This window comes from Opisthorchis viverrini, assembly GCF_000715545.1.
Source record: "Opisthorchis viverrini unplaced genomic scaffold opera_v5_33, whole genome shotgun sequence".
Classification (NCBI taxonomy): domain Eukaryota; kingdom Metazoa; phylum Platyhelminthes; class Trematoda; order Opisthorchiida; family Opisthorchiidae; genus Opisthorchis; species Opisthorchis viverrini.
The window spans coordinates 253683-268678 of record NW_008751689.1 but is presented as its reverse complement, the minus strand read 5'-3'; the positions used below and the strand labels follow the sequence as shown (position 1 = coordinate 268678).

Genomic DNA, 14996 nt, shown 5'->3' with positions numbered 1-14996 from the left:
TTGAAGTCCGTACAGGCTGAAGGGTTAAATCCAAGTTAATTTCTTTGTTGGCAATTGTAGTTCGCAAGGTAGTTCCGTCGTGTTCTGACACACGCTTTCTGAGATGTGACGCTGATGAGTACCTTGCATCACTGACACCACTGCGGCTAGAGAAGCATCAACGCCCACAGCACCGCCTAACTGCCGGTAAGTTAATAAATAGATTTGTGGCTTTACTTTGCAACTAAACGGGTAAGAAAACCTACGGACAGCGCCTTCTGAAAGTCTTCAACATCATCCAGAGTCAGACCCGACACGAAAAGAGTGCGCGGACGCTTGTCCAATTTGGTTTGATTTCTGGAGTACAGTGAACCACTCCCATCGGCTGGATCAGTTAAGGCGCTGGCAGCTGATATGTCGGATGGACGAACCGTTTCCAGTTGAACAAGCTGTGTAAAGGAAACAGACAGTAAATAAGTCGACAAAAGCACCTTTGATTATAGATACAGATGTATACAGAAAAACGGATGATATGACCAACAACCAGTAAGCCATACATAAGTATTCTTTTCAACAATATTATTTACACTGCTAAAATCGTTCGGGAACCGGATTAATCGAGATTGGCCAAATCCTGTTCCTGATTTGGACAGTTAGTTACCGCGGAACAGAGCGGATCGGTTTCTCCTCATTTTCCAAACTAGGTGGCGGTAGGCGTGGGAGAGCATTTAACGAGTTTCTTATAATTAAAACGATTATTTACAAAAGAACTCTATGTGCCATAGGTAAGAACCTGCTACAATATCCCGTTGGTGGCGTTTGCTTTGGTTTCGTTCGTGAGACGCGGTGTAGTTTTTTCATGAACAAGGATGTTGTAAAGACAGCATCCAGACTCAGCCATCAAAACGGTGCAAGTCAATTCTGTGGTTAACCTAACGAAATTTACCTATCTTATCTATCCACTACGGGGGCGAGATGGCTAAAGTGGTTGGAGCGCGAATTCACTGGCCGAAAGGTCCGTGGTTCGAACCCGACCTCTGCCCCTCGACTTCCTCTGTCTAGGCTTGGGCAATCTGGCAGTATCACAGCCCTCGTGTTCCTTCGGGTGGCATGACAGCTAAGCACCGGTAGGGGGTTACAACTGAACGATTTTTTTTAGCGAATTGGAGCGACGGCCTATTGCAAACCCTTAAACAGCCATGACACCACCCAAGTTGAAACAAAGCCGTTCGACAGAGATCGTCATTGTGCGTGAAGTTCAAAGGAATCGAAGACAGCCCTTGGTGAAAAAAAATGCAACTACTGGGCATTGGAAGCAGTGGGGCCATTCGGACGGAGATGCATCCATTGGCCAAGATAGGTATGTACTCCACTTGGGTCTTAACGATAGCTCACTTATTTCTCTTACAAGTGATGTGATAGCGCGCGACCTAATAGGATAACAGACTTGAGAGTGACATACTTGGCGCTTGAGTTCCAATATCCGTCGACGCTGGTCCGATACAGGTTCTCCTTTAGCTTTGAGGACTGCCATATCTTCCTCCACCAATTTTAAAGTAGAACGAACCTGGAAAACAAGATATTATAACCTGATGGTGTGTGCTAAGTTCGTCAGAGAATACGTGTGAATACAATCATACATGAGTTAGCGGAAGTACCAGCAAAAATCCTAACCAGGGCTGCACTTTTCGAATAAATTCCTGCCGACGTAAATCTCGTTTAGGCGGAAACTTACGAGGACTCTAGAGGAGATAGAATGCAACGTCCAGTCGGAGTATCCCACTACATACTGTGGACAACTCTTGCCTAGTTATGCATATGAACTGATGGTGCAAAGCGTATACAGGCCAACCGATCCATGGAGTCAAAAGTTCCTTGGAAGTCAAGGGAAACCACCACAACTGCTTGGTGATGTGCGTGACGCAGTTGACGTAGTGTGAAGATATGGTCGAAATCTTGCCTGGTGCTCTCGGACTTACCTCTAACACCATAGGCTCAGACATTGTAGTATTATTGAAACAAGTGGAAATGTTTATCCCCCATGGTTGGAGCAGTTGCTTCGAGTACTTTTTAGAATAATGGTACAAAGACCCATTGGCCCCAGATCGTTAGAAGAAATTCTCATTCCCAACTTAGTACAAGCAAGCTGGTCAAGTCAAGACAAAAAGCCTCACCATCGTCCTTGGATGAAGCTGGTGGGGCCCATTCGGACCAGTAACCTGATGGTGCTTCAAGTATCAGTATTTCATACATTGAGGAAGGGTTGAAACTCGCAGACCATGGCTTGTGGTCAGCAGGTGGAAGAAGACGTGAGTACAGGGGTAGGTGGTCCAGTCAATTTTGTCCAGAATATTGACCTGAGGTAAGGACGCTGGTTCTTGTTGTACATGAAATCTCCCACATTAACTCTGGCGACCTCAGTAACAACCAGTTATTTCGGTCCGTCCTGTGCGTCGGGCTAAAAAGTTTCCGGCATTCCCAGCTGTCCTAGGTCCCTCCATTTCCAGAGCCCTCCAATTTCACTAGGTTTCTGTAAGCTGACGTCTACTAGCCTTGCCCATTGAAATAGACTAAGCATCCAGAGGTGTACGACACCTTGCACCAAGTAGAAAGACTGACTGTGCAAAGTGGTCTCGGTTCCAATCCGTCCATAGATCGCATTGCGGCAACGTAAACTGCGTCCTTGGCAATCAAACTAATGTCACGTCGGCACCACAAGTGTCAGTCGTTGGCAAACGCAGCCCTGACCTTGATTTGCCAGCGCACCGGAATTTACACAGCTGCCAGGAAGGATGAATGTATTTACTTACAAGACCACTTCACCAGCCCTAAAGAGGAGTGTCGTACGACAGACTAAAAGGCTCCTTTCTTCGAGGTCCTCTCTAAGGAAGATTTGTTTGTAGTAGTGGCAGTAGTTTGTTGTCCTTAGCATGATTTCGAATGAGACGCTTCCCTCTTTTCTTCCATATTCTCCTGTTACTCTTTCGCATTCATCGCTTGCATTCACTTTTTATGTTTGTGACCATGCTCTTCAAAAATAAATGATAATAGTTAGTCGAGAGGAGTAAACCTAAGCGGGGGTCCTTAACGGACCCTCTTAGCACCACTGCGCCGAGTTCGCGATGTCCATTGTTCGAACGGTTACGTGAACACAATGTGCACAGAATAATCGGCAGATAATTCATTGTCAACTGGTTTTTAAGGTTGCATCATCAAACCATCTGAGAGTGACAGGTCAGACATTGTAGTATTATTGAAACAAGTGGAAATGTTTATCCCCCATGGTTGGAGCAGTTGCTTCGAGTACTTTTTAGAATAATGGTACAAAGACCCATTGGCCCCAGATCGTTAGAAGAAATTCTCATTCCCAACTTAGTACAAGCAAGCTGGTCAAGTCAAGACAAAAAGCCTCACCATCGTCCTTGGATGAAGCTGGTGGGGCCCATTCGGACCAGTAACCTGATGGTGCTTCAAGTATCAGTATTTCATACATTGAGGAAGGGTTGAAACTCGCAGACCATGGCTTGTGGTCAGCAGGTGGAAGAAGACGTGAGTACAGGGGTAGGTGGTCCAGTCAATTTTGTCCAGAATATTGACCTGAGGTAAGGACGCTGGTTCTTGTTGTACATGAAATCTCCCACATTAACTCTGGCGACCTCAGTAACAACCAGTTATTTCGGTCCGTCCTGTGCGTCGGGCTAAAAAGTTTCCGGCATTCCCAGCTGTCCTAGGTCCCTCCATTTCCAGAGCCCTCCAATTTCACTAGGTTTCTGTAAGCTGACGTCTACTAGCCTTGCCCATTGAAATAGACTAAGCATCCAGAGGTGTACGACACCTTGCACCAAGTAGAAAGACTGACTGTGCAAAGTGGTCTCGGTTCCAATCCGTCCATAGATCGCATTGCGGCAACGTAAACTGCGTCCTTGGCAATCAAACTAATGTCACGTCGGCACCACAAGTGTCAGTCGTTGGCAAACGCAGCCCTGACCTTGATTTGCCAGCGCACCGGAATTTACACAGCTGCCAGGAAGGATGAATGTATTTACTTACAAGACCACTTCACCAGCCCTAAAGAGGAGTGTCGTACGACAGACTAAAAGGCTCCTTTCTTCGAGGTCCTCTCTAAGGAAGATTTGTTTGTAGTAGTGGCAGTAGTTTGTTGTCCTTAGCATGATTTCGAATGAGACGTTTCCCTCTTTTCTTCCATATTCTCCTGTTACTCTTTCGCATTCATCGCTTGCATTCACTTTTTATGTTTGTGACCATGCTCTTCAAAAATAAATGATAATAGTTAGTCGAGAGGAGTAAACCTAAGCGGGGGTCCTTAACGGACCCTCTTAGCACCACTGCGCCGAGTTCGCGATGTCCATTGTTCGAACGGTTACGTGAACACAATGTGCACAGAATAATCGGCAGATAATTCATTGTCAACTGGTTTTTAAGGTTGCATCATCAAACCATCTGAGAGTGACAGGATTATTTAATTTCAGTGGGTTCACGATTTCGGGAGAATCGCTCTCATCGCAGTTTAAAGTGACAAGAGTAGCTGGCGTGAGACCATTGTGGAAACCACAAACAAAAAAGATGTGTATAAAAAAATTTCAGTTTAGCGAACATACTATGGAGTACTGGTGGATGCCACATAAATGCGCAGATCCTCCATGCAACCAGCCATCTTGTGACTCTGGTTTTATGAACAAACTCTATTCAGTTTCACCAGGTTAGTAGTGTCAGCAAGATAACGTAATCCATTGTGTTGTCTCCGAGTTTGTTAGTCTTGACAATCAAACTAACGGAGTTCACAGAGCTTTCGGCACCGAAATCAACGTAATCAACCAGCTAAAAATGGAAAATGGGTTCACACACTCACATACCTCGGCAATTTGCTTGCGACGTTCAGTTGCCACCGGTTCGGGAAGAGCTTGCAAGGCTGCAGCACTAATTGCTGTACTCCCCACATACATTGGGTCCACACTATCACCTTCTTTCGTTGATGACATGCTGGCCAGCACTTTCTTCTCATTTGCTAAAGCAGTCGCAAGATCCGTTTGAATGCGCTTAGCTTCGCTCAGCAATTGGCGTCTATCGCTCGTACTCGTGGCATCCCCCACATCCCCCAGTTCAGCCTGTCCCTCTAATTTGGACATGACCCTCTTCAGTTGATTTCGCAAACGCAAGATGTATGTTCGTTGAGCTTCTAATAACGTTTGTTTCGTTTCGCGGGACTGTATTGGAAACAAGAACGAAATCAGAAAGGATATTAAGAATTAAATGACGCACAATGAGTGCAAGCCGATTCGAGCAAAAGTCAAAAGTGACTGGAAGAATTCGACTTATCGTGTCAAGACTGGGTTAAGAAGTAATAGAGCAGAATTCAGACCGGAGCCCCATTATCATGAGAAGTTTTATCCACAGCACTCAGGTGAAGGCAAACAGAGCAGACGAAATCAACATGAAGTGATTCACCGATCCGTGTAGTTTGCGTTTGACGTGTTGGATCTCGCAATTACCACTGACAGCAATAAGCTGGAAATACATACTGGTGCTCAAATGCCAAAGCAAACACGCATGAATAAGGCAAAAACAGTGAACCACATTTTAAAAGAATCAGCCTATTTCGGTCTAAGAATTTTGTAAAACCAACCTTGTCCAACTGTTTCATAAGTTCGGCCCGCTGTTTCAGTGCAAGAGCTTTCTGACGTTCCCACAAGTAGGATGCTGCCTCTGATTTATTCGTTCGGGATAAGCTGTACCTGGATTTTCCGCTGTCTACGCGATGCTGTGACGAATACAGATGTAAGATAGACAAGCAGTTAAGTAGTTAAATGAGCAGACAGAAATAACGACCTAAGGTGATAAAGCAAAACCTATCAAACTTCCGCGATGAGAAAAAGACCTGCATGTCTCTCCTGGAATATTGATGTTACATAATTCCAGTGATGAAGTCCTAGCAATTCGTCCCTCTAAAAAACCCCTGAACAAGTTTCTTGAGGTCCCCAATGAACTGAGGGATCTTCCTCTGAGAGACCACGTCCCGATATAAAGCATTTATGATCAACCTCGTCAGGTTGTCCTCCAGAGTGGAAAACACTATCCACAGAATCAAAGTACATTGCATTTGTTTCCTTATCAAAGAACAGCAACACTTATCTCGGTTATGCATGTTATTGTTATATTGTTATTGTGTTATTATTATATTATTGTTACTGTTATATTGTGCAATTCGAAATTCCAACAAAGGTCCGTGATTCGTACCCAACGCACACTGACGAAATTTATAGGACAACCACATGCCGACCAGGATTGTTGTTTCTACTTGAATTTCTTTATTTCCCGTTCTGCATGAAACGATTAATAAGTGATCACACGGCAACCAAAGCATGCGTGGCAGACACTAGTGGGTGGGCTGATAAAAATCGGTGCTCAGCTATATCTGATAAGCGCGTTGGTCTCAGTTCGACATTGCAGGTGAGCTGTGTTCCGGATGGCGGACGAACTTCGCCCAGTTGCAGTGTTTCTGTACCTTTCTCGTTTGATGTAAGTCTCAGTATGACCGGGAGTGAGTATACCAGGAAGAAGGGTAGCCATCGTTCGCTCCCAAGAGAAGCTAGAGGCTTTTTTACCATTGGTGCCTTTGATGAATACCAAAAGTCAGTTACCTGGAGAAAGTGTCCAACAAAATCCGGGAGCACTATAATCAATTATACCAATATCAGGTGTATCGGAGGCCCCGTCTACAGTAGCCTGCACATCTAGTAAGCAACAGCGATGCTGAAATTCATGATCAAACCTTGCCGACAATGGCGCTGTCGCCCCGGGGGTCAGAGACGATGTGGAACAACATGGTCTTTACTGGTCACTGTCAGTGGATCCAGCGCTACGATCTGTGCAGATTTGAGAGAAGGCCTCCGCCCGTAGGCAGCTGCTGTTCCAAACATTCTGGAGGCCGACTTACCTAAGAGATAGTGGCTTAAAGTTAAAGTAAGTAACCGAGGATGGCTTCGCCAGGGGAATATGCGGGTCACCGACTCTCTTGACTAAAGAGGAAGTCAGACAGTTTTCACCGTACTTATATCCCATGGAAGCTTTATTCTTTGTACATCGCATGGGAAACTATAGAGTTCGAAAGATGGCTATCCTTGATCGTAGAAAAACTTGTCCACGCCAGGGCAGCGTGAGGGTGATTCAAATTCAGCACAACCTATAGTGGCATAGCAACTTAGCATCGAAGGGCTGCCCAGCTGAAACTAGTTTGCAGGGGAAATTTTCGCTACAATTTTCTATAGGTCATAACAGAGGGATTCCCCGGTTTTGTTTGTCGAAAGCTTTACGTATCTGCAATTGGTGTACACCGCCAGTTGTGAGTTTATGAAACAGGAATCACGAACACAAGTGACCGATTCGAAAAGCACAACCAGGGATTTCGTAAACAAGACATGGGGTTTGGAGCTGGAATTGGGGAAACATGAGTAGCTCAAAGATCCAAGGACCGTTAGGTCGGTAGTTAGCGCCCTGATCTATGAGCTACCTAGGTGATTATTGTAAAAATTGTTAGAAACTGGATGCCACTATCTCACCTGATCTGACAGATCCACATTGCTTTTCAAGCTGCCATCGAGAGAGCGGTCGACTGTGTAGTCTACAAGGCCTGGACGATCACTGTTTTCGTCATCAACCGCCATTCGTTGATCTTCCACTTCCTCTTCTCCTGAGGCCATGTCATCCAGCAAGCAATTCCCGCTCCGCTCCAGACGCCACCGAGACCGACCGCCTTTCTGAGGGGCGGAATCGGTTGGGCCTGAGGTGTCTATCGCCGACCTTAACCAGCCGTACTTGTCCTGACTTGCAATCGGCCTTTGTCCAAGACGTTCTTTTAGTGTCTGCAGTGAAGGATGAATTTGGATGAAAAGTGAGAATACCCTAGGGACTCGTGAGAACGGTGGGTGAGAAAGACCAATAGAGCCAACCACTGGATAGTTACAGCCGGACCAATTGAGAGGATAATCATAGCCGGTCATCTACATACACGGAACCTGATCCAACATTATCAAGGAAACACATGTGGAAGAGAACTGAGCTGCAAGACTCGGTGGGCTCGAACCTTAACCTCATGCTTGCGGATGAACCGATTGAGGTAGTAGACAAATTTGTTTACCTGGGCAGCTGTATCAGTCCCGGTGGTCTCGCGAAAGATGATATTTCCATCCGGATTGGGAAGGCCAGAGCAGCTTTTGCGAACCTATGTCACCTGTGGCGTAGGCGTCACATCAGCTTCTCTGTCAAGGGTCGGGTTTACAATGCTGCGGTGCGGGAACACCGGATCAGCAATGCTGAAGTATGTCGAGTGGTATTCGGGAGAAATAACTCACCCTCGATAGCTGAACTGATCACACTGCACAGGTTGCGTTGGCTTGGCCACGTACTGCGTATGCCAGTCGACCGACTTCCTCGAAGGGTTCTTTTCGCCCAACCATGTGAAGGATGGAAGAGGGCCAGAGGCGGCCAAACAATGACTTGGCAGCGAAGTGTGAAAGTCACTACCAGCAAACTCAGCTGCGCTGGTCGCTGCCGTCTTCCTGGATGGGGACCCCGAGACGAGCCACATCAACGGCTAGAGACATTATCAGACATGGCCCAGTCGCTCCCTCAATGGCGCTCGTGCATCAAAGCTATTGCCTTCAATGCATAGCTCCTTTTCCAGCCCCCAACCCCACTTGACAGCCCACTGACAGTGCTGGATTTATGCACCAATTTACCAGCTCGTGCGTGCAATGCGCAGCTACCTACCCCCTCCCCCCACATCATCGGTGAATGAAACTGCGGCAGCTACAACCACTGTACGACGAGTACGCGGTTCTTACAGCTGACAATGATGATGATGATGGTGATGGTGAAAACAGCCAATTCGAACAAGACTTGGAACAGTCGCACACTCCATTTTCTCGAAACACGAAAAGCCAAAGGGCGAGGCATAGCAACATCATTCCAAGGGAAGCATTCTAGGAAGAAACAACTTCAATAAACCTCGGAAGTTCCACCACAATATACTCGTGAAACGCAAGGCGACCCAGTCCAAGAAAGAGTATTCATCTCCAATATGAAAGGTTTGTTTTTTGTCAAAAAAAAACTGTAACTTGTGGCTGTGATTTTCGCCCAACTAACACTAAAACTACAATAAACCCTTAGTGTATGGTGGAACTGTACTGAATGTTGGGAGACCAGTAAACTGATGTGTGGATACCGATCGAAGAAATAGACTAAATGTGATGGTTCATCCACAGTTGTTTCATCACACTTCGTGGTTTCATTCTTCAATTTTGATTGGTACTCTAACTATTAGGATAGAGACCCTACCTCTACTGGCTTCAACACTACTGCAGTGCGTAACTGAATCGCATGATACCAGGTAGGCGATGCACTGACTACATCTTCACAGAACGTAAAGTCGAAATCAGCTATAACACACTTTCGGTGCCTAGCTGCCACGACGCCCGAAGGAAGCACGATGGCAGGGATACTTTGAGTTTGCCCAAGCCCAGACAGGGAAGGCAGACGCAGAAGTCGGGTTCCATTTGCGCTGTAACCGCTGAGTCATCTCGCCCCCAGCAGTGCATCAAAAATACCATCGACCAGATGCGGTAGTTTTCTTTTACTTCAATGGAGCTGTTGATTCCATGAGTAGATAGGCTCCTCTACATACAGCTGGCTAACGAGGAGTGTCATCAGAGCGCGATATATATTACCACAATAGTCGTCGTACTGAAGTTTACTGTGACTTTCCGACTGTTTCCTCAAAAGTATTTGGATATGTCAAGCGCCCTCTGTTCGCTTTTGTCATAAACGACAAAATAGTGTATTTTGGTGGTCAGCATGGCAGCTCTACACCAAGGAACACTGTCATCAACAATATGAACGCTGGTCGTGGGCTGTTTCGCACTTCGAATATTGACACATGCGTCATCATATGTTACTGGGGTATTGTTGTCAGTGATGACAGTGTTAGCCTGAGTGAACACAAACCGAAGTCTACAAGCGGCAGCTACAAGCATCAAATATCAAGATACTAATAACTCGCCCTCAAAAAGATGGATGCATCGGGTATATGTACCACCCCTTGGATAAGAACTTCAACTAATGCAACGATAAGATTCCTAAACCCGGAAACAATGGAGATACATCAGCACGGGGTCGCAAAGCAAGAAGTCAACCACCTACCTTTGAACGCAGGTCATACGGTGTCTGCCGTCCTCTACGACTTTGTCCAAACTTGTTTGGTGGCATCGTAGAGAGTCGTATGAAACGATTGGATAGTATGGGTTCCGGGCTGCGGTACGCTCTTTCTGCTTCATCTGTCGAAGAAAACTCAACCAGCGCCGCGTCCGGTATCGAGTAATAGCGGGACACGACACGAACAAGTGTGCCGAAGCGGGAGAAATGCTCGCGTAGTTTGAACTCATCGTTTAGGCGCCAGGGAATGTGAGTAATGTAAAGCACGCAAGGGAAAGAAGAGTCCCTTGCAGTAGACGATGGAGGTGTAGATGAGAAAGTCGGTTTAGGAAGGCGCTCGGAAATAGGACTGGGAGTATAGGTTACAGACGGTCGACTTGCAGCCTCACGGCCTACGGTCCACATCTCAACTGATGGGGAGACTGACGACTCCGTATTGGAGATCATGGAGATATGTGGCTTGTCAGGCTCGTAGGCTGGTGGAGCATGGCAGGTTGTGACTGCAGACCCAGTTGAACCAGCCGCATTAGTGGCCAAAGGGATGGATATTATGTTGGGGCGAACTGCCACGGAACCGATAGTATTTCGATAGCATTCTGCTAACGGCGCAGCCTGCGCGTACGCTGAGAGATCGAAGCCAGCAACATTCCAGGCGTATCCATCCGGAGTAGGAGGCGGGACGCTCATCAAGGCCAGGTTGATGGGAATATCCGCAGAATCTATGCATTCAGTGGTACTACTGGTGGACTGCTTAACTAAATAGAATAGGGAAAAAAGGCAACACCACAATGAAACCACAGTGAACGAGGAATAATACCTTCAGTGGTCAAGGTGATGGGAATATCTATTATATCTATTATTGTCGTTAATATCACAAGCATTGGAGAGTGGAGTAGCAACTATGATAGAGGAAATTCTCCCAATTATTTATCTGATTTATCTATACATGCTATATTTTTAGCAAGTCGCAAGCGTACACATCTAACCTCCACGAGTCCAAAGGCCGATCCGAATGCATTTGTGGGGTTGGCCCTATTGCGATACTAACTAGTTTATTAAACATCAACACCTTATCATTAGGCCATAGCAGACCCAAATTGGTTTGGGACAAAGTTCAACTGTCACATCAAGACAAATTAATTTCCAATGAAAACCTATAAAAGTGGGTCAGTTGACTAATCGCAGCTCCCAGGATTGTTCATTCCATCTCACACTTCCCAACCCCTGACTCAGAGAGTCAACATGCTCCTTTGTTCGGTGCGTGTTAGGAAACTAGTGGTAACACACCCGCCTCGAATATCTGACGTCCGGAGTTCAAAGCCGAACACCGACAGAGATGTGCACTGCTGGTTATGTCTAATGGGACCAACAGGAGTGATTGTTTCGAAACAGAAGGAAAACTGTTTGATAAGAAAATCCACAAAGCAAGCTTATGAGTGTGTGTTAGTGTGCACACATTGGACTGGTTTCAAAATTCCAGAGTATTCGGTGGGACTCCAACCGGTGAATTATAAAACAATAAATGCAGTAGTTTAATGATTTCTAACCACTCATCTTTTGCAAACTGCAGTGATTCCTTAATATAAAGTAATACAAATATTAATGAACTATCAAGGGAAGCAAACGCAACGTGGTAAACCTGCATGGCTTTTTTGTGCACTGGTTGGAAAAGGGCAATAGAGACCAATCCTATAGCGAAACTTTCATTTTCAGTTCACTGAATCAATCGCCCACAAATACTCCACTGAAATGCCACATCTTATAAGCACAAAGTTCCTCTCTATAGATAGACCTAAGGATGTTAGAACAGACAACTCTGGAAGGTAAAAACCGAGAAAAGGTTAAAACCGAACGCATAGATATGAAGCATAAATCGAACGCAGCGCACTAAATGTGGTCGAGAAGGGAGTCACTTAAGTAACCTACTTGGAGTAGGCCTATACACGGGGACAGTAGTACGCTCGTTTGCGTGAAAGTTAGATGCGGCATTGACACTTTGGTCGAGGCCACTACCACCAGCGGGGATAACGGCCGAAACAACCGACTGAAGCTGGACTACTTGGGGATGTGAAGACACCTGTTGTTCTGTTAGTGGTAGCTGCTGTTCCGATGAAGTAGAAGAGTCGGGCAAACTGAGAATATTGGAATTAGCATATGTTGCCTGGGTGGACATCTGCGTGATTGCTGCCGCTGCAGCACGAGTTGAAGGAAGCACCAGAGCCTCCGGACCATGATCAAATGGACAATGAGACCCGAATGCACAAAAGCCTCGGTCGTCAAAGTTGCGGCAGCGACGTCGTCGAGTGAACTCAGAACCACGACCTACCACATCACGGTCGCCCTGTGCATTTCGTAATCTACCACCGTAGCGATCATTGTATGGAGAACGAAATCTCTCACGTGACAATCGGGAGCGGCGCGCATCTAATTCTCGTGACTTGGATCGACGCCTATACCAACTTGGATCCCCACGTCCTGAGCTGCTAAAAGCGGCGCCTGCAAGAAAAACAAAAACCGGGGAGCATGAAATGAGTAAATAGATTAAGTTCTTGCAAGTGAACGTAGTAATTGTCCCGAAGGAAGAACATTGTGAGGAAGACCCTATTAGCATGGATATGCATATAATTCAATATTAGTGCGAAAACCGTGGAAGAGTGTAGAAAGGATTTTTAACTGAAAACTGACGCAAAGTAAACAGGATAATATGTTAACACAAACAACCCCCATATACTATATATCCCTGCATCACTATTGCCACAACCGGCCACGGGACGATTAATACGCGAAATAAACAACAGATTTGTGTCAATATTACAAGCAGTTAGGTACAAGTTTAGTCGTAGATAACACATTGAATGAAGACGTTATGCAACTCACCACGACGTCCCGTGTGGTCATTGTCACGTCTGGAAAAATGAGTATCAAGGTCTGCCGGACGGGTTCTCCCATCGTCTGAAACACCTTCTTTGTCCTCGCTTTTTCGGCCAGTCCTAGAGTGCCCAGCGGTAGAAGAAATTGTGTTGCGACTAACAGACTGTGGGGAATGTGATCGACTTTTCGAACTGGTCGCAGATTTCGGTCTATTACTGTTTGAACGCTTCCGTTTTTGTTTGGGTGCGGAGGATAAAGAATCGGTGCCCGGTACAACCGAATCACCAGGAGTATGTCGTTTTTTGTCTTTGCTGACGTCAGGCCGTGAATGCTCACACGCCGGAGTCCGCTTCGTCGCAGTTGAACTATCGTTCGAGGATTGCACATTTGCACTGGTGACAGCCGCCTCAGACGCTACGTAGGAACGTGACTTTAGAGCCGCAAAGAGGTCGGAGACAAATGAGGACGTGTTTTCCTGCAAAAATACCTCCAATTGGTCTATACATATTTCCTTCAGTTCCTTTTCCGGCTTATCCTTTTTAATTAATGCAATGACGTACTGTGATAGTGGTATTGGATCGGCCACGCACCTGGGTAAGGAAAAATTGAAAAAAGGAAACAAAGTAATACTAGCTACTTAACAATGGTGCTTGTCCGCGAGCGAATACTGCGTCGATTGAAGAATTCGGAAATAGTGGACAGCTCACTGTCGCTCAGCTAGGGTATAGAGTTTTATGTCACCAAACTTGCAATCTTATGTTGCGACTGCTCAAAGGGTAGAAAATAAATGGTTCAGAAATGACACTTATAAGGGAAACAGATGTTCCACAGTCCGAAGGGGACATCACTTAAGATGTCGACAAATGTAGACCACAGACCGTGCAGTTCAAATGGACTATCTATAGTGTTCAGCTAGTGTTCAGCTCTCGCACTTCAAAACTGGGGAAGCACTGAAGAGAGGTTTCATCTATATTGGGAACCATCAAGAGTGCGCACCTCAAAGATTTCCAGGGAGTTTAAACTCACGAACATCTCGATAGTAGTGTGAACACTCAAACATTCGGTCAAGAGCAGATGAAGCCCAGTGATAAACTCTAACGTAGACGGGATACAGCGTCATTAATTCTTCATCACGGAATGAGTGCGCACCTCAAAGATTTCCAGGGAGTTTAAACTCACGAACATCTCGATAGTAGTGTGAACACTCAAACATTCGGTCAAGAGCAGATGAAGCCCAGTGATAAACTCTAACGTAGACGGGATACAGCGTCATTAATTCTTCAATCACGGAATGCAGGTTAGTTGGCCATGCGCTGACATGCTGACATCTCGGACTGAAGTCTCACCCGTCTGGTTAATTTAATGTTTTAAGACATCGGTTAGCAAAAACCTTAATTCATTCAGTTCAATTTATCAGCTATGTACCGAGTACCACAGGCAACTTGGTTCCAGCTGCTACTGTTTTGATCCCCGGAAAACGGGAGATTGTGGGACATACAGCCAAGTTTTGGAGGCGATAGCACATCTGGTTAGTCCGGGAACTGCGTAGCTACGTATTGAAGGTGATGGCTTTGATACCTGAGGTACGCAGAGGTCATGGCTCAATCACAAAACAATACAGCCCGCACTAAAGCCTGGTAGACGCGTCCGTTGGGACTCCTTTTAATAACACCAGTGACGCAGATTGGCAAACCTAATTCTGGACTTTGAGATTCGTGCGTTAACTTCGTCTGTCACACTACCGTCAGAGCTAATTAAACTCGAGATACATATGGTGCTGCTCAACTTCCAGCGCCACACTCGTTGAATTCTTACGAGTATGTTTACGAACTGCACTTTCTGCAGCATGATTTTGCACTCCGTGGACGCGATCATCATCATCATCATCATCATCATCATCATCATCATCATCATCATCA

General features: G+C 45.9%; 1 protein-coding gene across 1 annotated transcript in view; it reads right to left on the bottom strand.

Annotated features, from left to right (window-relative positions):
* The window catches only part of T265_02607 (hypothetical protein), a gene marked incomplete at both ends in the record, with an annotated part of 45825 nt that overhangs the window by 9599 nt on the left and 21230 nt on the right, over positions 1–14996 (bottom strand). The window contains 9 exons of the mRNA XM_009166905.1: positions 246–428; positions 1442–1546; positions 4854–5204; positions 5624–5758; positions 7557–7899; positions 8349–8590; positions 10195–10961; positions 12133–12702; positions 13084–13667. Coding sequence (XP_009165169.1) covers positions 246–428; positions 1442–1546; positions 4854–5204; positions 5624–5758; positions 7557–7899; positions 8349–8590; positions 10195–10961; positions 12133–12702; positions 13084–13667 — 3280 coding nt within the window. The remainder of the gene's footprint in view (positions 1–245; positions 429–1441; positions 1547–4853; positions 5205–5623; positions 5759–7556; positions 7900–8348; positions 8591–10194; positions 10962–12132; positions 12703–13083; positions 13668–14996) is intronic.